This window comes from Hippichthys cyanospilos, chromosome 11 (assembly GCF_059441005.1).
Source record: "Hippichthys cyanospilos isolate Australia breed blue-spotted pipefish chromosome 11, RoL_Hcya_1.0, whole genome shotgun sequence".
Classification (NCBI taxonomy): domain Eukaryota; kingdom Metazoa; phylum Chordata; class Actinopteri; order Syngnathiformes; family Syngnathidae; genus Hippichthys; species Hippichthys cyanospilos.
Genome location: NC_142379.1, coordinates 12,568,345 through 12,593,957, shown reverse-complemented (window position 1 = coordinate 12,593,957; position 25,613 = coordinate 12,568,345). Strand labels below are relative to the sequence as shown.

General features: G+C 40.5%; 3 protein-coding genes across 4 annotated transcripts; 1 reads left to right on the top strand and 2 right to left on the bottom strand.

Moving 5' to 3' along the window:
• Positions 1–599: 599 nt before the first annotated feature.
• On the bottom strand, positions 600–19,305 carry pak1 (p21 protein (Cdc42/Rac)-activated kinase 1). Of its 2 annotated transcripts, XM_088428287.1 has the most exons (17): positions 19,133–19,305; positions 9,188–9,401; positions 8,880–8,974; positions 8,496–8,570; positions 6,629–6,701; positions 6,514–6,551; positions 5,930–6,043; positions 5,086–5,332; positions 4,934–4,957; positions 3,782–3,845; positions 3,642–3,690; positions 3,396–3,508; positions 3,179–3,296; positions 3,003–3,102; positions 2,068–2,264; positions 1,718–1,855; positions 600–1,539 (listed from the first exon to the last, which is right to left on the bottom strand). In XM_088428287.1, the coding sequence occupies exons 2-17, from the start codon at positions 9,378–9,380 to the stop codon at positions 1,453–1,455; spliced, it is 1,725 nt and encodes a 574-aa protein (XP_088284413.1). In that variant the 5' UTR covers positions 9,381–9,401; positions 19,133–19,305; the 3' UTR covers positions 600–1,452. The 2 variants fall into 2 exon arrangements, with proteins under 2 accessions (XP_088284413.1, XP_088284414.1); XM_088428288.1 differs by lacking the exon at positions 4,934–4,957.
• Positions 19,306–20,322: 1,017 nt separating this feature from the next.
• On the top strand, positions 20,323–22,976 carry aqp11 (aquaporin 11). The gene is made up of 3 exons (XM_088427717.1): positions 20,323–21,045; positions 21,553–21,669; positions 21,764–22,976. Exons 1-3 carry the CDS (start codon positions 20,448–20,450, stop codon positions 21,838–21,840), a joined length of 792 nt encoding a protein of 263 aa, XP_088283843.1. The 5' UTR covers positions 20,323–20,447; the 3' UTR covers positions 21,841–22,976.
• On the bottom strand, positions 22,188–25,587 carry clns1a (chloride channel, nucleotide-sensitive, 1A). The gene is made up of 8 exons (XM_088427719.1): positions 25,200–25,587; positions 24,450–24,586; positions 24,135–24,287; positions 23,777–23,887; positions 23,637–23,642; positions 23,379–23,552; positions 22,492–22,561; positions 22,188–22,402 (listed from the first exon to the last, which is right to left on the bottom strand). Coding segments are annotated over exons 1-8 (771 nt in total). The 5' UTR covers positions 25,319–25,587; the 3' UTR covers positions 22,188–22,401.
• Positions 25,588–25,613: the final 26 nt, after the last annotated feature.

Here is a 25,613-nt window from a genome sequence, read left to right as displayed (position 1 = left end):
TAGAAACTGATTGTTTATAGAAATATTAAAACTAATTTTACAGCTTAACTCGTTCACTGACAGTTAGCTAACAGTTCACAGCTACTTAAATGATCCAAGTGCTTCAATATTGGTGGCCAGATAGTTGCAACTCAAGGATTTTTTTTTTTATTAGAAGGCAGCACAGGGTCCAATTACTTTGCACGTCTGCCTCACAATTCTGGAGTTCAGTGTTTGAATATGGCTGCCTTCCAGATTTAAAAACAAAAAAAACATGCATGTTTAGCGTCATTGAAACCAAGAAATAAACTGTCCATTATGTGATGGGGATGTTTGTTGGTGGTCTGACATTTTTGACTGTGAACTAGTCTTGAAAATTCGGCCACTGACGTCACTTAACCGGACATTTGGTTAGCCATGTCCATCATTAATAGCCAGAAAAAAAAATATCTTAAGACGCCATGCATGAAAAGGCCTTGAAGCAACCATTTGCTGGTTTGAGTCCTTCAAATCCCCCATGAACCGAGTGAAGTGGCATTATGCGTTCGTGTATCAAAAGTAGTTTTGGATAGTATGTGGTTCCACATGGTGTGCTTTCAAGGCAAGAAGCCAAAGCTATGTTGACTCATCGCAGTTTATTTCTTTATTTGTACACAAGTCATCATTACTTTTCTATCGTACCGAGAATTTAAAAAAATCTAAACAAAAACATGCACATTCTCCGCAGACTGCCGTTTGATGATCTGTAATCACAAACTGACTTTTATTCATTAAATGGAACATATTTTGTTTTCTTTATTATGCTTTCTTTTGGGGGGGATTGGTGTCATTCAAATGAGTCACTGCTCACCCTGTCACATTTTCAGATCCTGTCAAGATAAATTGGTCATTTTCCATAATATGTCCCCTTTAAGTTTTAACTTGTTCTCTGCCAGCGAGTCTCATGACTTCATTTCTTTTTCTTTTTTTTTTTTCGAAGGGGGTGTCAATGCTGGAGTGCATTCACACAATTTCTTCATTGAACTCTCTGGCTCAGGGAAATGTCAAAGTTTTTGACATCACAGGAGATTTTTTTTTTTCCTACGACCCCGGTTTGAGTCATTCTCATCATTATTATGATTCATCTTGTCTAACTCACAGTGCGGACTGGATCACAGACACCGCTATGCTAAGACAAGCGTAGCCGCGCTGGTGCTACAATCATTTGATATCCCAGCATTATCATTTCTCCCACATACACACACACACACACACACACTGATTTAAAAAAATACAATAAAAACAAGAATACGCACATTCTGACAGCAGCAAATTCACACGCACGCGCATATAGAAAACCGAGTGAATTGAGTCTTCTCTGTTGATGACATCACTGATTGAATCGATGACATCACTGGTTTGGTCCCCACCCCCTCCTCTGAAAGTCCAGTGTAGAGAAAGAAAAGGAGGAGGAGGAGGGGTGGCAGGTGCAAGCTAGCGGTTATTCTTGGCTGCTTCCTTAGCGGCAACGATGAGCGGAGTCAAGCTGGAGAGAGGTTTGGCCATTTTGAGGAACTGGTGCTGAACAAAAAAGGAAATAGACACTTTTAACAAAACGTAAAAATGGAACAAAAATAAAAGTGAGGTGGGATGGTTTGGAATTACAGTAAAGCTCCCACTAGATCCCGGATCATCATTTACGCCTGCAAAAAGTCAAAAGTATTCAACACGTGGATAAGTTATTGTCTTTGCAAAATACCTGCAATAATTCCTTGGCTGAGCCTCTCTTCTCCACGTCCATCTCCAGACATTGATTCAAGAAGTCCCTGAAGGTGGCTGAAAGTTTCTCAGGGTTCTGTAGCTCCGGCGTACCGTTGGTGGCGATCAGATAGAGTGCCTGGACCACAACACTTTTTTTAAACCACAATGACTCCTGACGGCGATGTAATTCAGTCTATTGTCAACTGGGCTTGGGTGATATATCGATATTTTACATTTTAGCTTCCATCTTCCTCTCGTTTGTGGTTTGGTTTTGAGGCGACTGATGGGAATCAAGTAACACCATGCTGAAACATTTGTTTGACGTGATTCCAAAAAAAAGGCGCTTACCCTGAGCGGGTTTTCGTTGAGGTATGGCGGCTCGCCCTCCACCATCTCTATGGCCATGATGCCAAGTGACCAGATGTCCACTTTGGGGCCGTAGGCTTTGCGGGTCACCACTTCAGGAGCCATCCAGTAGGGCGTGCCCACCATTGTGCTTCGTTTGCTCTGCTCCGGAGTGATCTGAGCGCAGAAGCCAAAATCGGCTGGGGAAAAAAGGGAGCATTAATTAAAGCCAATGTAGAATATTCAAGTTCAAATCTGCATTAGGAAGACACCGCACATCGGAAGCTTTAAAAGATATTTAAATGGACCTAGTGCACCTTCTACTGGTTAAATTTAGCAAACTTCAAGAATTTGGCAATGGTTCTCAAGCTTTTTTTTAATTAATGTACACCCAGTGATTTTTTTTTTCATGTTAAGTAAACAACGTAAAACATTTTTTTTGTTGGGGGGGGGACTCAAAACAGAATTCTGTTTTGTCTAATAAAAAATTGCATCAATATTGGCTATTCACATTTCACATCAAATATTACAAAATAAAGTCATACACTATTTTGCAAAATAATAGCATAATTTGGAAGTTAGTTCATGTCCCACTTAATCAACTCTTAATTTGAAAATAAAATGTACTGTTGATGTACGGCATTAACAAGCAAGTTATATATCTCTCTTACCCCTAGGGTTGCTGTCATTTGAGAACCGCAAGACGAAAGCACTGATATTTTAGAAATGCATATATGGAATAATCGTATTGTCATTTTTGCATACAGCATACTTGAAATAAACAAGTTACATTCAAAATTACAATTACAAATAATGACCAAAGTATCAAACACACAGCAAATGTCTTGCTTTTATTCTAAATGCCCAATAAATGAATGAATATAAATATGTAATAATAAAATAGAAATATGTTACAATCTGTAATTTGGGCTACTAACTGAGCTTGACGGATCCGTCCATCCCGAGCAGGATGTTGTCACTCTTGATGTCTCTGTGGATGACTTGGTTGGAGTGAAGGAACTCCAGTGCTTGCAGACACTAGGGGGCGACACAATCTTCTAATACCGTACTACTTATCAACATTACGGAATTATAGTTGTCATTCTTTTCTTGCCTCTCTGCACACGGCTGCTATCTGCGCTTCATCCATGCAGGTTTCCGTTACGACATCAGTCAAGGAGCCGCCGGCCAGGTACTCCATCACTACCCACAGCTCGTCACCCACCAGGTAACTACGGCGATCGATTGCAGAAGATGACATGAGCCGTGCGTTCCGTTTAGCGACACAGAAAGTTGAATTTTAAAAAAGATAAAAAAAAATATCCTCTGACCTGTCCAAGTAGTTGACAATATTGGGATTCTTGTTTTCCCTCATGACCAAGATTTCGTTTATGATGAGTTCTTTCTTGGGCTGCTGTTGGAGGTTCATCTGCTTGATGGCCACCTGATGCACGAAAACAAGTGTCATCATTGCTGCGTCATTTTGTGTAGAAAGTTTTTACACCTTTTGCCTTCATATTTAATCTAATTTTCTTTCCACTGATCAACACACATTATACACCTTTTAATGAACTCACCTCTTGCCCGGTGGCAACATCGATGGCTGTATAAACTGTCCCGGACGCGCTGGCATTACAAAACAACAATTAGGTAAATGTCACATTTGCTATAAAATTATGATTTTCCAAAAATGCTCAAACATTGGAAATCCACTCACCCCTGTCCAATCTTCTCAAAGCGAGTGTATTTCTTCTTGGGGTCTCCAACACTTACGATGGTCCCTGCGTTACACAAACGGAATAGTTTGTCATCCATTAGCGAAGTCATAAAATCTGTTGGGATAGAATTAGGACGATAAAACGCTATCTATCGTTCTTATTGTTAGTCCGTGACACTCTGGCATGCTGACTGATGTGAAGACAAAAACTGAGAAACGGCGAGAGCGAGAGCGAAAGGTCACAAACATGGAGGAATAGGAAAATGCTACCAAATCATATAAATTAAGTGTAACAGAAATGTAAAGTATAACAGAAAGGCAAAACAGAAAGTGGGAAAATGTTAGAAAGTCATAAATTGAAAACAGGATTGAAATATAATAGAAAGACAACTAAGATAGAAAATAGAAATAAAACTCAGAACAAGCAATAAAAAGTACAGAAAGTATAGAAGCAAACCAAGTTAAAATAGAAGTGAAATGAAATATACTAAAAAAGATTAATAAAATAAAGTGGAAATGTAAGTAGTAATAAAATAGAAAACAATTGTAGAAGAAAAATACTAATAAAAAATAAAAAGGTGAGGACCAATACTTGGTATCTAGCACAGTGACTCTTTTGAAGTTGTTTTACAATTAGGAACAAGAAATCACTAATCAAAATAATAGAAACTTGTCATTAATGTCATGACATTTTCAAGAAAAATGCTCTATTGATCTGTCTTTGAAATTAAAGTCTTTGTGGTTGTTCTTTGGGGGAATGTTTTGTGTATGAAAAGTATTAATGGCATTGATCAAAAAAAATAAGTGATTTTGGACATCCATAAAAATATGACAGAATATTAAAATAAAATGGCGATTAAAACAGAAATAGACTAAAGAGAGATTTAAAATGAGCAATAGAAGAGAAACAAAACAAAAACAGATTAATAAAAAGTAGTTAAAAAAAAACACTAGAAGTGTAAGAGTAGAGAACAAATAGAAATATAGAAGCAAGACATCTTCAGTGAAGCAACCACACCAGGAAGGATTTGGGGCAAAACCCTGGAAGAACCAATCAGATGAGAGGATTGGACAAAAGGGGCGGAGACAATGTGCAGGGTCGATATCGGGCCTGTCTATCATAGAGGCAGACAGACAGTATCCTTATCTTACCAGCAGAGGGCGGCCTGAGAACATCTGGACAGGCGTATGCAGTTTAGGAAAATATAATACAAGTATGCACTTTTTTAAAATGTATTTTTCATTCTTTTCTGCCATCTAAATTACAATTTTGTTGTTGTTTTTTTAAAACACGTGACACCTACTGAGCTTCTCCAGTATCTCCTCGTCCGACATTTTCTTCTTGCGTCCTTTGTCCTGAGGGCGGGGTAGGGAGGGCCCCGGAGCGGGGGTGGCCCCGGGGGGGCTTCCTGGAGGGGCGTCCTCCGCGGGTGGGGTGACGGCCGTGGCAGACGTCGTTGAGGAGGAGGAGGTTGGCGCCACGATGGGGGAGGTGGCTGCGTCTTTGGTGGAAGGCGGTGGCAGGGGCTCGATAACAGAGCGGGTGTAAATCTGGCAAAAATCATTTTAATAGAATTTTTTCAGATTTTAGATCACAAGCAAATGCGTGTGTGTCTTTGTATGTTTAAATGGTATTATTATAGTTTACACAACGCTTCTGTTTATGTGTGTGTGTATGAATGCGTCATCCTATGGTGTCTGAATAAGTCACATGGGGAGGAAATAAGTTCCCACAACGTAAATCATGAGTGAAAGTTTGTCGAAAAGCTCTAACGCGTGTGTTCCAATCAGGTCCAATAAAGTCATCACCATGGAGATGCTGGAGGGCACCATAGCAGCAGCCCGTCGACCGCCAACATGTCTGAGAGCAACTATGTGTGTGTGCGTATGTTTGTGTGAGACAGAAAATAGGGTCATTCGTTAATAGTCATTGCGTAATGGCGTGCAATTGGAGTGTGTTCATCTTTGTGTGTTTTTGTGTTAATGTGTGTTTTTGACTGCAGTTAATGTATGTGTTGCTTTTATGGGTGTTTCTAAGTCAGCGTGCGTACTTGTATTTTTGCGCAAGTTAATGTTTATTCAATTTTAATGAAGCTATTACACACATTAGTGTGTTTCTTGGTTTTGTGTGCGCTTGTGTCATCTTACCGATTTGGTGTGTTCCGGCCGCGGGGCGATGACGGGCGGCGGCTCGGCCTCATCCTCGTCTTCGTCCTCCGACACTGTGGCAATGGCGGGCGTCTCCGAGACGCTCTTGGAGATCTGATGCAGATGGACAACCATCAGTGACTTTTTTCAATTGTGACATCACTTCCGGTTTGAGCATCCAACTCTAAGACGGAATGCTTTATTCGTTTGCTAATTTTACTTTTCGATACTCAGAGTTGACTAAATTACAAAGATACTCCAAAATTATGGAGAAAAGTATTACAGGAGGCTGAGAAATGAGGATACAAGGACGCTACGATGCTACACGGCTAGGATGCAAGGACAAAAGTGTATTAGGATGCTTGGATGGTTGCTGGGCTTATGTCCAAGCTGCTTGGGCAAGGAGATTAAATGTGCTGATTCACATAGCAGAGAAAATCAACAAAAAGCTTCTTGGTCATCACTTTTTGTCCTCGCCTTCATTGTCACCTTGTCAGCACCTCATCGACAAATCAATACAAACAAATTCCACAGGCGATCATGACGAGGTATTCGGGGACCACAAGATGATCGCATTTTCTTACCGTGGTGGTGGACGATGCAAAGACGTCTGCACTTTTGTCTGTGTGAAAATACAAAAAGTGACATTAGGCCAGGGTGTGTGTGTGTGTGCGCACATGCGAGCATGTCTACCTGTACCTGTGAAGCTCATGTATTTCTGGCTGTTGCTGGTCTCCTTGGAGTCGTAGAACTTGAGAACATCCAGCACGGCCTGGAGGTGGGTAGGTATGGGTAGATAGTTACTGTTAGTCGCTGGCTGTTCAGGTAGGTAGGTAGTGAGTGATGGTATAAAGGTGAGTAGTAAGATAAATAAGAAGCTTTGGTAAGTAGCAATGGTTGGTAGGTAGTTACGGAAGGTAAGTCAGTTGGTACTTAATAGATACAGTAGGTATTTGCTGTATGTTGGGAAGGAAGGTTGGTAGGTGATAAACAATTATGGCAACAAGTTGGGTATGTAGGTAGGTAGTTATGGTAAGTGGAAATCTCGGTAAGCAGTTATGGAAGCAAGTTGGATAGGTACTTTTTGGTAGTGGGTAGTTACGTTAGACAGTATATAGTTGTGGGTGATAGTTACTGTAGTTATGGTGGGTGAGTAGCTACGTGTATAAGCAGTTATGGTCGGTAGGTGGTAGTCTGTGCTAAGCATGTATGTGGGAAGTTGGTTGTGTGGGTAGGTAGGTAGTTATTGTAGGTGGGTGGTAGTCTTGGTAAGTAGTTATGGGTGGAAGTTGAGGAGGTAATTGATGGTAGTTTCATTAACTTGGTATGTATTTATGGTTGATCAGTAGGTAGGTAGGTACTGTAGGTAGGTAGTAGTCAATGGTAAGCAGTAATGGTATGCAGTTTTAAGGTAGGTGAGTAAGTGGTTATGGTAAATAGCTGGTAGTCGTTGCTAAGCATTTATGATAGGAAGTTGGGTAGGCAGAAATTTGGTTAGGTAGGTAGGAAGGTAGATAGGGAGGAAAGTAGCAAGCCAAATATCTATGATAGGTATGCAATAGTCATTGGCAAGGAACCATGGTAGGAAGTTGGGTAAGTACCGTATTTTCCGCACTATAAGGCGCACCGGATTATAAGGCGCACCCTCAATTAATGACATATTTGAAAACTTGTTCCATATATAAATTGCACTGGATTATTAGGCGCACCATCAATTAATGACATTCTAAAACTTTTTCAATCACAATATAGTAATACTCCAAGTAATAACAATAATAACTAAAAAATATAACTGAAAACTCTCAATAGAGTAATAACTCAATGTCAATATGACAAACCTTGTTCAACTGTAAACACACAAAAGAAACAGGTAAAGCTTACTTTATCAGTTTATTCTACAAATCCCAATCTCAATATTCATTCATAGATAAGGCGCACCGGAATAAGGCGCACCATCAGCTTTTTAAAAAAATTAAGGCTTTTAGGTGCGCCTTATAGTGCGGAAAATACGGTACTTATAATAGACAGGTAGGTAGTAAGTGGATTGTGGGTAGTTTTTTTACGATATTTTCCATAGGAATTACAATAAAAAGCAAGAAACATCAGATGGAAATGTAGGTGGTAGTACAGGAGGTTCTGAAACTAGATATGTTGGTAGATAGGGTTGGTAGGAGAGGTAGTTAAGGCTGTACCGCGCACATTTGTGGCAGTTAGGCACGTATGTTGATATGGTGGGTGGGTATGTATCGCAACTATGGTAGGTATGAGTGTATATGAGTAGATATGGGTGATACTTGATAGGTTGATAGGCAGGTATGGTAGGTAGATTACTAGGTACTTGTTGATAGAGGTTAGTTATGTTCGACAAGTATATAGTTATGCTTGATAGGTTGTAACATTGGATAAACAGCTAGGTAGGTAAGCAGCCATGGGAGGTAGTCAATATGGTTGGCAAGCAATTAGAATTGGTACTATAGTCGAGAGGTAAAGAATTACGGCTGGTGGGTTGAAATGGTAGGTAGGTAATCATGTTGAGAGGGATTTTATAGGTCTGTTTTATATATACCTGAGGATTTTTCTTCTGCTCCAGTTTGGTGATGTTAGATGTCTGCAGGAGGCGGGCCCACTGCTCAGGCATGCCCTACACACATACACACATCAGAGAAGATGACCCATTTGTAATCACACAAATGGGTCGCACAACCTTGCTCTCAGACTGGGTCAGCACATCAAAGTTTACACTTCAATTCTTCTCTGCTGAAGTAAGTCAACGGCGTAAGAAAATACACATACACACACTGACGCGCGCACATGCACGCTGTCGCTAAAAGAGCTCAGTGAGGCGGATCAAGATTGAAACTAAACAAGGTCTCTTTGTCTGATGGGATTATTCGAAAGAAAAAAAAAGTTCAATGGTGTGAGACCAACACACTTTTATACACACACTTACAGTAAATTCCCCTGTGACGGCGTCAAATCCGACATGGATGGTGTGCTCAAAATCAGACGGCAGAGAAATCTCAGGCCGCTCTTTTTTTTTGTACGCTGAAAAAAATACAACAAACAGCAGTTGCTTAACTTCGTCATAGTTATTACATACATCAAAATATTTTCCTTATAAAATGTGCATGCCAGAGCAGCAGGTGTTGCTATAGCCCATAACAGCATAAGCCAATGGAAAGTCAGAAAACAAGTCGGGCATCTTTGTATGAAAAGGGCATTGGTATATGTGCGTTTTTTTTTTTTTTTTAAACTCACTCTTGTCTCCACCACCGGTCAGGATGAAGCGAATGGATCTGTCTTTCTTCTTCTTGTCCTCGGGGTTGGGGGGCAGGGGTTTGGACCCATGATTGATGGGGGCGGGGTCTTTGCCGCACGAGCCAATCATGGTGCTGGTGTTTCGCATGGGCGGGGCTGGAGGCTTGTCCTCCACTTCCCCGTTGTCGCACATTTTCTGCTACTGCGCCAAAACCTGTACAACAACACGATAAAGCTTATTATACTATTAAATTACTATTACTTTTAAAGCCCAAGTAATGTTTCCATACAAAAGCGATCAAACGTTTCAGTTGGGTATCGTTTCTAATTTAAAATATTTTTAAATATCAATTCACGCTACATTAAATTTTAACATGCTCAATTAAAGCCTTTGTTTTAACAAGTACAATGCATATAAAAGTTAAGGAAATTAAAAAAAAAAAGTATGTTTTTCTTTTTTCTTTATTTAAACTAGGAATATTTCTCCTTGGTTGCATTTATTACATGGCTAAGTTAAGCACTGAAAATAACGATATGAATAAAAATATAAAAATATCTCAGTTAATTTAAGTAATGTTCCATATAAACAAAATTTACCCTTATTAATAATATTAATATAATTGATATAATTAATCTTTTCACATTCAAGTCATTTACTAAGTCAAAGTAAAACTTCTTTTCTTAACAAAATGACGTCAAGAGCACAATAAGTCTGAAAAACCACCATTACACTGTCATTTTCCCACAAAACCTCATTCTTAAATGAAAAAAAATTCCAGACCAAAATAGTTCCTTTCACACAATACAAATTTTAACCTAATACTGCAGTCTAAAAATCTAAAAGGGAGATCCAAGAGGACAATATAATATATTAAGACCAAAAAAAAACAAAAAACAGAAACAATACAATCTAAACTACAAATATTTGACAAAGTTTAGTCAATACTTAAATATGTAGTTACAAAGGTAGCATTTTTACACTGTCACATTCACACTGATGTGCAATCTGGATCAGATCTGGATTCAACTTGTTACCCTCCATAGACACATTTAATTGGCATTTTAACAAACATTTATGTTCATTGGTGGGTTTTATAATGCTAATTTTTGCTGTATGATGAATAATTTTAAAATTATGATTACTCTTAAAACATTAAGAGAAGTGGATATACACTGAAGTAAAGCTACCTCTTCTGACCATAAAGAACAGTTACAATGTTACTTATTTGATGCCATATATGTACTGTATATACATATAATACAAAATAAAGATCTTACCTGAGAGGAGACACAAGCACCCCAAGAAAGAAAATGCAAGTGTATAGCACGAGCGTCTCAGACATCTATTTACACCACCCATGTGTGATGTCACACACCGTGATGTCACTAGGTGAGTCACATGACACACGCTCGCACTACATGCACCCACACACAGATATACTGTATGTGTACATACATATATGTAGAGAGAGAGCGCCATGTGGCGTTTCCCCCAGAAAGACAATATGACAGTTGTGTGTCCCAGACAAGAATCAAGTGACACATTAAATAAAACACGACTAGACTTTTGAACTTCGCACACATGGGACACTTCCTGAAACTCAATTTACAGAAAACGGGAAGAGTCACTGAAAGTCACACACGCACACAAAGCACATTTTGTTGACTGCCCTCAGGCATTCAAACGTTTGCAAAGAAGTGACCAATTCTTTGTTGTTTGTTGGTCTTGAACACACACACACACAGGTGTAAAGATAGTCTATGTGGTCTCAGCTCTTGACGAAGGTAACAATAGAATGTAACATGATATAGTTGAATCTTGTTACTACTGTCAAGATTTCATGACACAATAAAACATAATGTTTAGCTTTTGTCTTTATCAGCAGTAGAATAAAGACTGATTTTACCAAAAAATACTGGTTTCTGACCAAAAATAGTTCTTTTTTTTTGGTGCGTGTGTGTGTGTGTGTGTGTGTGTGTGGGGGGGGGGGGGGGGGGGGGGGCAAGTTCAAGCTGAATAGTGACACTAATAATTCAGCATTAATACTTATTTATTAACATGATAAAAACACCATTCCACATTACAGAGGGTATGAAAAAATGTGGGGAAAAATTAGCCAGTTGTTAGTAAGTTCATCAATGGCCATTGGCAAGTCATCAAGGCTTGTCAGTATATCCATGATTTTATTGCTCTTGTACTTTGAAATGAGGTTTTTGGATGGTTAGGTTCGCGTGTGCAAAGTTCAAAAGTAGAAGCATACAATGGTAGTCTATTATTTAGTGTGTCGCTCCAGTGGTGTCTGGGACACACAACTGTCATATTGTCTTTATGGAGGAAACGGCACATGATACTATGTGCGTGTGTGTCTGCGCACCTGACAGCAGAGTCTGAAATGAGAAACCTTGTAAGCAACTCCCTGCAAGCTTCTGTTTGTGTGAGTGTTGTATAATGTTGGGATGGACCACACCTACTTGGTCGTCTTTACAAAGCTGTACTTGTCCTTCTTCTGCTAAACCTGAGGCCCTCAGAGGCTTCAGTGTCTTTCGATGGAATTTGAAATAGACTGAAGTTTCAAGAGCCAGTGGGAAGGGGGTATTTTAGGTAAAATTACTTCTTAACTTAGCAAACTTACCAGCTTTATCTGTGGAAATGACCTTATAATAGCAGCAATAAAAAGTAAAAAAATGGCTGAATTTGTGTGTATTTTTTGCAATGACCGCTTGACAATTTTTCTGTGAGTCTGGGCTCCAGAGCTGGAATTATTTTATTTATCAGGTTGTGCACAACCGAATCAATGACACCCAATATGGTCACCGAGTGTGTCTTTTCTAGTTTGGATCCTTGAGAGTTTTTTGTTGGGTCTACTCATGACCATAATTTCTGCCAAAATTCATGTTAAGCGTGAGTTAACTAGGTTTAACTAGGTTGGCAGTGAAGGAGTTAAAAGGACCCCCCAAATTACCTTTAAACCAAAATTTCTGACGACCTGCATTTTTAAAGCCATGGCCTCTTGCATCTGTGTGCTTTCCAACTGGTTTCAACTATTTTTTCCAAAGGCACAAGAAGAAAAAGAAATGGGAAGTCATCAAATGAAATGATCCAAAAAACCCAAAGTCTTCATCACTGCGGACTGTAAGATGTGATGTGGTCACTCACACACACACACACACACACACACACACACACACACACACACACGCGCACGCACACACACACAAACACGCCTGTGTATGCATGTGCGGATATGTCAGTGTGACAACTTCCTGGAAGGAGGCAATTGCGGAATCACAGCCAAGAAGAGCTCATCGGCTGCAAGGATGCATGGCGCCCCGCCCAACAACAACATGGTCGCCACGGCAACCACAACCTCTGACTGTGTGTATGCGTGTCAGGTCATCAAGGCTATGCAATAAGACAATAAGGAAGTAGCAAGGAGAGAGTATAAACTAAGACATAGAATACGTTGAAGAAAAAGGATGAAAAAATGCAAACACACAATCACACAAAGAGACATGCTTAACACATCACACACAGTAGTCACAGCTGGTCCTTAAATGCGATATAGACGAGAGTGTATGACAGATGGCTGCATGTTACCGTGTGCGTGCGTGTGTCTGTGCATGCATGTGCGTGTGTTGTTCAGTTAAAAATGGGGGAAAAGTATGACATCATCATCATAATAACATAATAATGTCACTTAATACCACTGCATCTGTTTAATATCAGTTTTAGTATTTGACAGACGCACCCAGACCAGAATAACATCATTTATAGGTCAACATTACACAGTACATATGTCAACTTCATGTCAATATTAATAAACTCAGTGTGTATTGTACTGTAGTACTTTGCCCTAAGCGTGGCCCAAAGTAGGTCTAATAGCTGAAGGGGTTAGGAAGCTAACAGATAATCATTAGAAATAAAGTCCAAATGTAGTCTTTGCTTTACATAAAATGGTAAAAATAGAGTTGCACTTATTTAGTGCTTCTCTACCTTAGGTACTCAAAGCATTTTTCATTGACTACTTATTTACCTACTGATGACACAGCGCCAGGAGCAACTGGGGGGTTCAGTGTCTTGCTCAAGGACACTTAGACAAGGTTGCAATCGTCTGGGGGATGGAACGCACAGCTTCTTGGTTGGGAAACGAACACTCTGCCACTGAGGTATGTTGCGTTAAAGACCAAAAGCTGAAGTTAGCAGCAAAAAGTAGGAAAAAGTAAGAGGTCGCGTCAACAAGTAGAAGCTATAATTACTATTGGCAAAGAAAAAAAAAAAAAGCAGCATTTAATGGCAACAAGTAAAATGTAGTAGCTGCTTTGGAGGCCAAATGAAGACTGTATTGGAAAGAAAAATGGCAAGCAATGGAAGTTGTCAATGATTCCATAAGGAGAAGCTAATATGGCTTTGTAGATAGCTAGAGCAACAAATAGGCGCTAGAAGCCACGAGTTGCATCTACGAGCTAGTAGATACCTTCAGTATAAGCAAGTTGCCAAAAATGAGCAGAAAACAATAAGAGCAGCCAGATGTCAGTAGTTGCTAGTACCCAACCAAGACTAAGAGAAAGTAACTTGAAATATCAACAAATTAAAACTACTAACGAGAAGCAACCAAAAGTGGAATAGAGTAGTCAAGAACAACAACGCATACACGCTATTAGCTGCTAATAGAAGCTAATCATTGAGAATTTGATACCACTTTTTTCAGACAGACACCAGGAGTACTCAATTCTTGAGTGGTGACCAATAGCACTCCTACTTTTAATGCACACAAAATAAACAATAAAAACTAGAGAAAAGACAAAAATAGAGGCTTGTAGCCAAGAACATCAGAAACTAGCAATTTCAATCTAGTAACTGTTGCTAATAGCGACTAAAAGTATAAATTAGCATTGATAAGCAGTACATAGGGTGCACTATAGAGGTTTGTAAGCTGCCATTGAGCTTGAGAGGCAATGCCCTGATGGATTAAGATTGTGACTCGCTGTCACTCTCAACTAAAATCACATCATGCTTCACTTCTCTCCAACAACTACAAAGAAATACTTTTGTTAAGATAGTGTCAGGAAAAGCTCTACAATCGGATGTGAAACATTCAAAATGTATGTGCCCTGGCTATTAGTGTTGGTTAGTCATCGCTCTCCTTCCTGGTTGCAACAGGATGACTCAAAACGCGACTGAGGCTACACTGCATTTTTAATTGGAAGCTGGATTGTATCATTCATTTTACAATTTTGCCAGAAATGTTAAAACTGTGCGTTAAGTTTTTGGCATATTTAGCTTATTGCTAGCAAAAAATGCTAAGTGTTGTTAACATGTAACTAGTTAGCAATGACAGTGACAGTTTTAGAAGCCATGAATATTTCAACACAAACGCACATGATGTAGACATAGAGCAATATAGCGGTACTCATATTCATATATTCTTTAGCTTTTAAGATAAAAAAAAGCAATATTAAGCCATCTTACAGCGGTGCATGATTTTTTTTGTTCGTTTTGGGGTCCAGGCTGCATCGTATTTATGGCATTTCCATTGAATGGAAAGGTGAAAAGTGATTTTATATAGTAAGATACAATGATATGAAAGTAAAAAAAACCCTCCTGTATAGACAAAATTGTTCAAATAAATAAATTGTTAGGTGTCAGGCATCCGCGTTGTGATAATCCATGAAGGTTGAATGGTGATATGTTGATTCTTCATGTCTGTTTTCGCTTGCTTTTGAAAAATGCAAAAAGGGCATTAGCAATTAGGCTAACGTGCTTCAAATTAACTGAGCTTTAGCTTTATAATTGTGTAAACTATATATAAGTTGACATGAAAGCAACAAACTAATATTTTGTCAGTGTCTGCTATTTATATTGAACGAATTAATGAAAATATGAAGGGAATAAACTGTGTTAGTATAGAAGCAATGATGGCAAAAGTGAAAACAAAAAAGGACAAAAAGTTAGTCATGATACAAAAGAAAAGTGATGGCGATTAAAGCGTCACATTTATCTGAATAACTGAACCTCCCTCACGCTTCTTCCATTGAACACATTGTTACACTTTTTAAAGACTCACTTACATTCATTACTACACACCACACAGCTGTCAGGGTGGTTACCATGGCAACCTCATCAATAATGGAGGCCAGTCCAATGCATCATGGGAGGGGGCTAGCTTGTCACAAGTTGAACGTAAACACCTTTAAACCAACAGAGTCCTTCCTTGGACATAGATCATTTTTGGGGCAGTTTTTACATTAAAATTTTCAACAATTTAGCATTTTGTGCTAGCTAGAGAGATTGAAAAACTCACTAGTGACCAAGCGACTTAGTTATCAAATATGACTGTCTCGTAAACTAACTCCTCTGTTCACATATGAGATGTTAGTGTCAGCAGTGCACATCAGTGGGAATGCTTTTAACTTGAAGAAAAACATAAACACGCGGAACACGAACAGAAGGCTGACAGCTGTGCATACGTTCACACCTCACCGTCACACACAAACACACACCCACTTCACACACAGTTGAGATTTAGCTGCAGCTAAGCTCTCATTATAGCAGGTTAATGCTACATTTCGCCACCTGTGAATCTACTTTTCGTGTACAAGTGTGTGTGGTGTGTGTCTTGATCACTTATGTTAAATACACATACGCACACATTTAAACTGCCAGTGACAGTCGGCTCATCTGAAGCTTTTGCTAATCGCAGAATATGCTAATTATCAGACAAAGACACACACAGACATACACACAAGTACATCTAAGAAAATTCTACAGTGGATAAATGTGTGTTAAAGTGCACATTGAGGTCATGTAAAAGGTGTGGTGTGTCGCCGTTGTTTGCTGCCAAGGTGTGAACAGTGAACAAATCAAACGTCCCCTTTGGCTGGGGGTTGGAGGTGTGCCTTAAGAACTGTCAAAGGAAAAAAAAAAAAACCTAAGTAGGTCAAAAAGACATACACTGAAAAAGGAGAGCCGGTCCAGCTGAATATCACTCAGTAGATGAAGTGTAGGCCTCTGCCTGGCAGAAGAAAAAATAAATAAATAATGGCCGGTAACTATTAAACAGACTGGCTAACAGTGACCATCTAACAGACTAATTAACTGACTAAAAAACTAACAGAACAATCAATGGACTACCTAACTAAATGACCAACTTATTAAAATTTTTACTCACCCACTAAGCCCGGATGACTAACAAACCAAATGGACAACTCGCTGAAGAGATAACTAACAGATGAATGAAATTACTAAATGACTAACAGACTGACCAAGTTAATTGACTGACTGTAATCCTGGAAGACTGACTAACCAACTGGACGACCAATCAACACTTGATTAACTTGCAGTCTAATTACCAGACAAACTAACGTATCAACTAAATACCACATTAACTAACTGCACAAGTAATTACTGAATGACTCGCCAACTGATTAAGATACTGCACAAGTCAGACACACACACTAACTAGGTAATTCCCCATGAAGAGATTAAGTTAACTGATTTGACTGATAGCCATACACCTGACTATCAAAGTAGTTCACCATCATACTGATAGACACAAACTAACCGACTAACTAACTAATTAAATAACTGATGAATTAAGGGACAATTTTGACAAAGTGACCAAATGACTAAAAGACTAACTGACCTAGTCACCAGCTTACTAGGTAGGTGCTAAGTAACTAACCAACTATTTGACTACCTGGACCACTGCTTAACTAACTGACCCAACAGCTGACTGCCAGATCAACAATTGACTATCTGCATAACCTACTAACCTAGCAAAGAACTGAATGAATTACTTAGCTGACTGACAAACTCACGGGATGAGAGACCAGTTAACTGAAAGACTAACCAAGTTGACAACAGGCTCCCCTGCTTTGCTGGGTTGTGCTTAACAAGCAAAGGTTGTCAACTACTGCGTCTAACTGGCTAATTTGGTAGGATATCATCTTAAACGTTACAATATCATTATCCATGATATTCTGCTCCAGTCCTTTAGGTGGCAGTATTGAGCAACTCAAAGAACTTGACAACTGCAGAGGGCTACTACTTGTCTCAACGATAACCTAGATTCTCACAGGAACACTCATTGGTTTCTTGCTTTTGCTGGGGGTCCTAGATGTCATTTTAAATTCTTTTCAGGGATGAGAGCAGGAGCGACTTCCTGTGTGATGGAGTATTTATAGATGACGAAGTTAGCGCTGCTCCACTGCACGAGTCAGACACAGACACACACACAAGAGCTGCAAAAGCCTGAGGAGAAACTCATCCATTTGATCAAAACAAAAATTCACCATGATTACACAAATTATTCTAGGTGGCAGAAATGAAAAATTTCTCTGATGGCACCATCAGTTAACAAACCTTTTTAGGTCATTTTGACCAAGAAAGAAACCTTAGGAACTCAGGTTAAGTAGTGTGAATGATTATTTTAGCCTTCATCAAAAATACATACAACAAATCACTTTTTGAAGTTCCGATTTTGTGCCTAAGTCAAAAAAACAAATAATGGCCAATTCAGGTGTTTTATTCAATGTAAGTAGCATATTTTCGTGTGCCAGTTGTCCAATAGCCCAGTAGACCAGTTGTCATTTGACAAAATGTTTTTTTCATTTCTGTACTTACAGAAAAAAATGACAAAAATTGTGTTATACCACACTAGCTAGTTGTTAGTGGCTAAAATGAGCCCAGACAACCCCCAAGTGGTTCTTTTGGTGAATCATGGTGTTTAATTGCAACCTGTTAGCTTATGATATATGCTCTATTTCCATCTTATCTAGCTACAATGGTGTGAGAGATTTTATTCTAAGGCCAAATCACACAGCCCAACAAAAACATGGACACTCCACACTATACCACGGAAACAGAAAATAATGTCACACTGTTGCCATTGCAAAGCACACAAGCCAAGCCAAGATGGGCTTTGGCTAGTGAACTTCTCTCTATCCCCACATATACAATCTTTCATTCATTCCTTCATTAACGCATCGATTGATTGATCAATTATGCAAATGAGCCAATTGGGCTCTTTGTGCTGAGGCGTGCGCAAACATCTGAGTCTCGTGACTATCTGGGAACGTTCATCGCCATCCATCAGCTCCTCTGGGAGCACCGCAGACATTCACTGACTCACTCCAGATTAAAATGCCAACTTGTTACCTCTCCCAAAGAAGAGCAGCTTTATTGATCTGCTTGTTTATGTGTAACTTCGTGTCTAGTTTATGACTGTTGTCAAATTGGTGTTCTTCCCACAATGAGAATGCACACATTGGTCACACCAATATATAGCAAGTATTGCTATTTCATAATAATAAATCACATTTTAATTGACTCCAAAACAAAACCAATTTAATTTGACAGCTGCATGTTTTCTTTGGCCCTTAAATCAAACAAAAATTAATCCAGATCTAATACAGATTGCATTTACACTAGTCTGTCCCAATCACCCATCTATTTACTGACCACTGTCCACCATTTAGAAGTCTAGCTTTCTGTTTAATTGCAGCGTCAACCCATCTGTCAAAACGCCACATTTAACCAAGCTGGACCCAGATCTGGTCATGATTGCATTTACACTGGTTTAAAGCAAAAATGCCATTTGGCACACTTCCTTCTCCTTGTTGAAGTCTTGCGACGCCTAATAAAACTTCAGCGTGTGTTTCCGGACACTTGATCATGTTTTCATTCATTTATTGAACACAACGTGACCACAACACTTCAATTAACAGCAAATGTGACTACAGCATTTGATGTTCTAATTAATGACTGACATGGCCACATCAAATAAATTTTAATCGTCCAAAAATTAGAATAATACGAGCAAAAAAAAGATGAAATATATGCCTCAGTCCGTGTTTTAACCCTTCTTGTGCCTGTGGTCCGCCACACCTCGCCACGCTCGAAGATTCATCTCAAGTTGAATGAAAAAGTACAGAAATGAAGCTCACCTTTCGTCTGATCGCTCTTCAAAATCCACGGGTAGTGGAATAGAAACAATGTATGGATCCAAGACGGGGCCACGCCGTCTGAAGTGGCCGCTAAAGTGACTCCACCAACAAGGCTGCTTCGTTCTGCTCCCCCAAGCCGAGCCGAGCCACCTCTCCCGGCCTATTGTTAGCTAGCCACCCGGGAGCCTCCCAGGCGACGTAAACCCCGCCCCTTCTCGTCAGAGAGGCCACGCTATTGATCGGCGCGTCCTCTCTCTGCCTGCTGATTGGCTAGCCTGAATGTTCCTTAAGCACCACGAGGTTTCTACAAAATCACAAGCAGGGAGTCGAGGTGGTGCGTTCACTGACAATGGGGATTTACGTAGGCGGCACCGCATAAACCGGCAACGCCTTCCTGGCTGTCATCCACCTGCTATTTTCTTTAATATTTCATGTCACGCGGTCACATGAGGCCTTTATAACCAAAATATATGAATAATGTATAATAACTCCCATGGGTACATGTTTTGTTGTTTGTGTTTGTCAATCGTTACTTTATTTTGTTTTGAACAGATTTAAAAAATCCATCGGCAGCCATTTAGCGCTTTACCATGCAAAACACAAATAATCCTTCAATTGCTGAGTCTTGAATTAATCAGATTTTAAGGTCTGTAGGGGTAATTAAATCCCCCATGAGCTTTTTAGAGGTAGCGTGTGTTTTTGGCCAAGAAAATGGCGTTGACAAATAATAATGCAAATAAAATATTTCTACCTGAACAAAATCAAATACATGCGATCTATCTATCTATCTATCTATCTATCTATCTATCTATCTATCTATCTATCTATCTATCTATCTATCTATCTATCTATCTATCTATCTATCTATCTATCTATCTATCTATCTATCTATCTGTCAGGTGAAGACCGAACAACAGTGACATCTAGAGGCTAAAAAGATCACCTCACTCAAATGCAACGACGGATTTTTTTCTGTACCATTCCATGTGATAAAACAAAAACACAAGAGGAATACTGAACATCCGCTTGTCCTGCAAAAAGTAACACAATTTCAAACAGGATGAACGCGTTATACAGTTTATTTTTTTAGTGTAAAAATGCACCAGGAACATGCAAAAAATACATTAAAAAACCCATGGGGCCAGAATGGGGGGGAGGTGGGTCATGAGCCGAGGGAGGACAATCGGTTCTCGCTCACTTCCGCACCATGTGACGGAGTCTGCGGCACTGACACTTCTTCTTGCCAGGTTGCATCCCTCTCGCCCCTGCGAAAAGGAGGCCCAGCCGAGGCGGAGGCGGCCAAAGGCCACCCAGAATGTCCGCGGACGTTGCGGTGTCCCTGGCGATGATGGCGTCTGCCGTCGCCCTTAGCGACGCAGCGCGCCGGATCTCCAACCGGCTTCTCCCGGGTCCAAGCATGCGCGCGTGCGCGACAGAGTTTGCGTCCGCCTTCCAGCTGTGCTGCTGCACGCACGAGCTCCGGCTCCTGGGCGAGACGGGTGCGCTCCGAGGGGGAGCAGCGCTGGCGTTGACGTACGCGGCGGCTGTGGTGCATGCGCTTACCTTCCGCGGCGCGACCGGAAACCCCATCGCCACGCTCGAGCACGCGTACCGCAGCAGGACATCGGGAGCGCGCGCTCTGCTGGGGATCGTCTTCCAATTGTTGGCCGCCGCAGCCGCGCGCCCCGCACTACAGGTGCTGTGGGGGCGGGGTCTGTCCGAGATGCACGCCCGGCACGCCCTCAACAACTTCCAGTGCGCGAGCGCCATCCAGGCGCCGCTGGTCCAGGCCGCTTGCGTGGAGCTGGCGTGTGCGTTCGCTGTCCAAAGTGCGCACGCGCACACGCGCAGGATACAGGAAAAGTATCGCGTGCACGTCATCGCTGCAGTTATCACGTCAGTTGTTTACGCAGGTATGAAGGTGAACCGGTGTGATCGTATAGCTAGCAACTACTGTGTTGCTGTTAATGCGCTTGTTTTTGTGTGCATGTTGTTACTTTGTTACTGTACTTGTTTCTGTATGTGTGGATGTCACTGCCTCTGTTCCTGTGTTCATTGAAGGTGCTGTGTAACCTTGCATGTTTTCACTTTGCTTGTTAACGCCACATGTGTTGATGTTCGTCTGTGTGAATTGTAACTGTGCCTGTGTGTTACTGTCACTTCTTGTGTATGTTGATGTTCCTGTCCATGTCATTGGGTGCTTGACCTGTGCCTTTGTGGATTTTATTGTATCGTGACACAGTGTTGGTGTATGCATATTACTGTGCCTATTCCCCCATCTATATTAATATATTGTATATAGTATACAGTATATTGTATATAGTATGTGTGGCCTTACGTGTGCTGACGTTATTTTACAGCTTAGCGTTTTATTGTGCCCGTGTAGTAAAATGTCACCTGTTTGGTGTGCGTTGCTGCAGGTGGCAGTGTGACAGGGGCAGTGTTTAATCCTGCACTGGCTTTCTCAACTCAGTTTGGCTGCAGTGGAAATTCCTTGGCAGAATACTGCCTGGTCTATTGGATGGGACCCCTGATGGGTGAGTCACAATATCAGCTAAATACTGTACCTCAAGGTGGATCCCACAATATTTAAGACATCTCCCTCATGTTAAACTTGTTCTTGTCCTGCAGGCATGATGGCATCTGTGCTGATTTCTGGCCTAATGTCCAACCAGTCGTCTCCTCAGGATGTAATCAAGAGGAAATGATGAACCTTCATCAGTGACTGATCCCAGGAAGAGTACAATTGAAAGGCACAACTTTCTAGTTCCATTTCACGTTGTAGGAATTTTTAGGTCTTGTTACGAGTTTCTGGAAGTAATGTGTTTTGGATCATATCTTCTTTGAGAAAGTACAATGTGATCCAAATGTATATATTTTGATGAGGTGCATTTTTCACACATAAAAATTGCATGTTATCATTTACTAATAAATGTTTAGTGTGCATGCTATCCATGCTTTTTAATCACGGTATCGGGAATACAATTCCAACTAATCACAGGTATGTTTACCCAGCAGCACAATTTTTATGAATAAAAAAATTAAAATAAAAAACTTTAGAAAAATGTATCTTTTATTGATAGCCCATTATGAAGAAAGCCACGTTGTTACAGTTGTTTACATACAAAACGTAACAGGAAGGAACTAGTTTGGTTAACACAAGTTGGGATGACTGACAGCGACAAACAGGAAATGCCTGGAACAAACAAACAGGAAGTGCTCAGGAAACCTTGATGGGGCCGCAGCTCCCATGATGCACTTTTGGTCCATCTAAACACAAAGGAAACAATCAATTTAGTACATCTAGCCAGCTATTGACCATCAATCTGCACCCCCCCCCCCCCCACTGCATGACTGACCAGTGGTCAATGTCTGCATCCTCAAACTGCCCCGCCTCTGCGTTGGCATCTCCATCCACCTCCATGCCATCTATACACACATACACATAAAACACGTCAATGTTCATAAGTCACATGAGACACAGATGCACACGAGTAGCAAGCTTTAATGTAAGGATCAAATTCATAAATTACATTAAAAAGCCTTGCGATTTCCCAGTACAGAATTATATTAGTTACCAGTGCCCTAATTTTAACAGTTCAGTAAAAACTATAAAATATTTATCAAACCATGACTTCACTTTGCAATGTTTTATAAACAAATTAATATAAACCATGAACTGTTTAAGAACCAACACTGAAGGTTAGTTTTGATTTCATTTACAGATTTATTTTCATTTAGCACGGTAAATGTTTTTTATTGAACCAAATTTTGCATTACACCGAATTTTTAGTTTAAAAATGTGTGTGTTGTTTTGTGTGGATTGCACTATAATGCACAATAAACACGGTTTTGTAACCACTCGCGATAGAACAAAGCTTTTCTGTTCCGCCATTTTTAAATGAGTGATGCCGACCAATGGCAGACCAGCATCTCCGTCATGTGACGGCAACAGAAAATAACAGGGACACTGTAGCACGAGTGTTCACTGTGCATATATTACATGGAACCTACCAAGGGCTTCCAATTGCCATTGAAATAAAGGTGAAATTTCCATTAATACAAATGGAGGATGCTACAGGCGGCTTTAAATTAACAATAAAGCGAATGATGTGGCTACCAGAGGCAAAATCACCATGAAAATGTATGGTGGAATTGATATCAAGACTATAGAATAAATGCTCAACCAGTTCTCAACATGCTCCATCTGAACAGCTTTACACTTAAGTCAAGGTACATGTCCCACCTTCAAAGCGTGCGTCTCCCTGCTCAGTGCGAACGCCGCCCATGTGGTATCTCTGCGCCACGCTCTGAGCTAACATGCCCTCCAGCCTCTCAAGCGTGGCCTGGCCCTCCTGGGTCAGAGCAGACAGACCCTCCTCACACGTGTAGAACGTCGGGATGTCAGCGTGGCCGTGCTCTGATCCAGACATGAATACACACTGTGTTTAAAATGGATGACAGGAGATGACGGGTTCAAGTTCAGTGTGTTAGATGTTCTTACCAGCCTCTGAAAATACACACAAGAAAAGACAAAAAATTATGATTTCATGACACACTCTTGACAAATGCTGTAATAGCTATTGGTGGTCAGTAAGTAATGATAGCTCATGAGGATCTGCATGTGTGAAAGTCTGTTCTCACCAGCCTCCTCCACGTCATACTCCTCTCCTTCAAAATCGTCAGAATCGTCCTCGTCCTCTGGGTCGGGATGCAGGGCTTGACACTCGCACATAGCAGCGAACATTGACTCCACTGGTGGCACAGGGACGAGTGTGAAAACACAAAGATGGACGGACAAAAGGACAAATTGACAGACCAACACGAACATAAAAACAGTTGAACAAGACAAAAGGATGTAAAAGGGTTAGGGTTACAGTATATGAATAATATATGTGTGTACGTTGATGTAATTTTGTAAGATAGCTTCATGCTAACACAAGAAGCACAACTAACAAAAATTATCATGGTGTTTCTACATAGTAAAAATGGACAAACTCACATGCTGTTTTGTCACCGGGTACAAATCGAATCTCTGTGACACCTCCTTTCTCTTCATCATCTCCACCATCATCGTCGTCATCATCTTCCTCGCTACCCACACCATCATCCTCTTCTTCTGCCGGCTTCTCTGCCATTTCTGCCTCATTCTCTTCTGGAAGCAATGTAGCATATAGAAAGTCACGTGAAACGCTTTCATATTATTGATATCCACCTTAAAGGTCATGCACTTTTCCATACTCATGGGACAATTTGGCATACTAATAGGACTACTACATGTTACTAATTGGGATTAAGATGTGTGTAGAGTGCTGACCGCTAAGTTTTCCATTGACCATGACGAAGAGATGTTCTTGGGGGTATGTGCTGACATCTCTGGAGATGGCATGCAGGCCGATGGTGGGGTACTCCAGACAGAAGCCCAAACCCGTGCCGTCAAACCATGACAAACGCCTGCAAACAGTTTAGCAATGTATTGTTTTAGCCTAGTGAAATCTTAAACCCACACTATCAATACAGGCAAACAATAAACTGCTAGCCAACCACACATATTAATCCAAGTAAAAGTGACAAAATGCATCAAATGTACTCTATCGTAAATCAGATTGAGTTTTGTGTATGGATTTTGGTTGAGGTTCGTTGGCATTATTAAGTCGTTTTATTTTGAAGGTTTCTGCTATCTCAGTATCAACAAAAAAAAAAAAGTTCACGACTTTCGAAAGAAAAGAAAATACCTATCCACTTAAGTAAAACGTTTAGCAGTGTGTTCTCACTGGATTTAAAAGTTTTAAAAAAGTAAAATAAAAAAAAAGTAATACAAAGTGTTTGGATTTTCTTTTTTTTTTAATTTACAAACTTTCCTACGCTGGTTTTACGGCAAGTTCCGGTTGCCGCTAGCCTGTGCGCAAACCTGACATGTGTCCTAAATATAAATCAGATTAAACAAATTCCACTCCAACTAAAACAAATACATTTTTAACTATTGTTAAGCGCGTCCACATTGTTAAATTAAGAAGTTAAAACGTGAAAAGTAACACTAACTATAGCATTCCAAATGCAGACTTACGTTTCGGCGACATAGAGCGTCCCGTTGCCCAGCTTTTGCCCGTCCAGGACGGCCGCCGTGTCGTCCTGCTGGAGACGAACTCCCTCGGTAGGGGGTCGGAGATTCTTCAACAAAACCATCGCGCGTTCCACAGACAAGGAGGACAACAATCTAAATCTGTCCGTATGGCTAAACCTTAGCTTAGCGTGTAAGTGGAGCTGAACAAATCTTGATCATTTACCCCACAGGGAACATGAGTTAGCCAGCCGGGTTGTGCGTGGGTTCCCCGGTCTTAAAGAACCGAACTCTTGCCAAAAGCCCCAAGAGTCGACTAATAAAAATCTGGGTCAACGTTAAGATGCTGCACCATGTATGACGATTTTGTTTGCGTAAAATCTCGCGAGAATACGCGGCACAACGTGGCCTGAGATAGTC

Bases quoted from the DNA above. Each gene is read 5' to 3' on its own strand.
- aqp11 (XM_088427717.1), top strand. From the start codon at position 20,448: ATGTCCGCGGACGTTGCGGTGTCCCTGGCGATGATGGCGTCTGCCGTC. The intron at 21,046-21,552 runs GTATGAAGGTGA...GCGTTGCTGCAG, and splicing joins CACGTCAGTTGTTTACGCAG to GTGGCAGTGTGACAGGGGCA. The intron at 21,670-21,763 runs GTGAGTCACAAT...CTTGTCCTGCAG, and splicing joins TTGGATGGGACCCCTGATGG to GCATGATGGCATCTGTGCTG.
- clns1a (XM_088427719.1), bottom strand. From the start codon at position 25,318: ATGGTTTTGTTGAAGAATCTCCGACCCCCTACCGAGGGAGTTCGTCTC. The intron at 24,587-25,199 runs GTAAGTCTGCAT...AACTGTTTGCAG, and splicing joins ACGCTCTATGTCGCCGAAAC to GCGTTTGTCATGGTTTGACG. The intron at 23,888-24,134 runs GTGAGTTTGTCC...CTGTGCCACCAG, and splicing joins ACCCGGTGACAAAACAGCAT to TGGAGTCAATGTTCGCTGCT.
- pak1 (XM_088428287.1), bottom strand. From the start codon at position 9,380: ATGTGCGACAACGGGGAAGTGGAGGACAAGCCTCCAGCCCCGCCCATG. The intron at 8,571-8,879 runs GTAAGTGTGTGT...GTATGTGTGTAG, and splicing joins CCGTCACAGGGGAATTTACT to GGCATGCCTGAGCAGTGGGC. The intron at 6,552-6,628 runs GTACAGGTAGAC...ATTTTCACACAG, and splicing joins GAAATACATGAGCTTCACAG to ACAAAAGTGCAGACGTCTTT.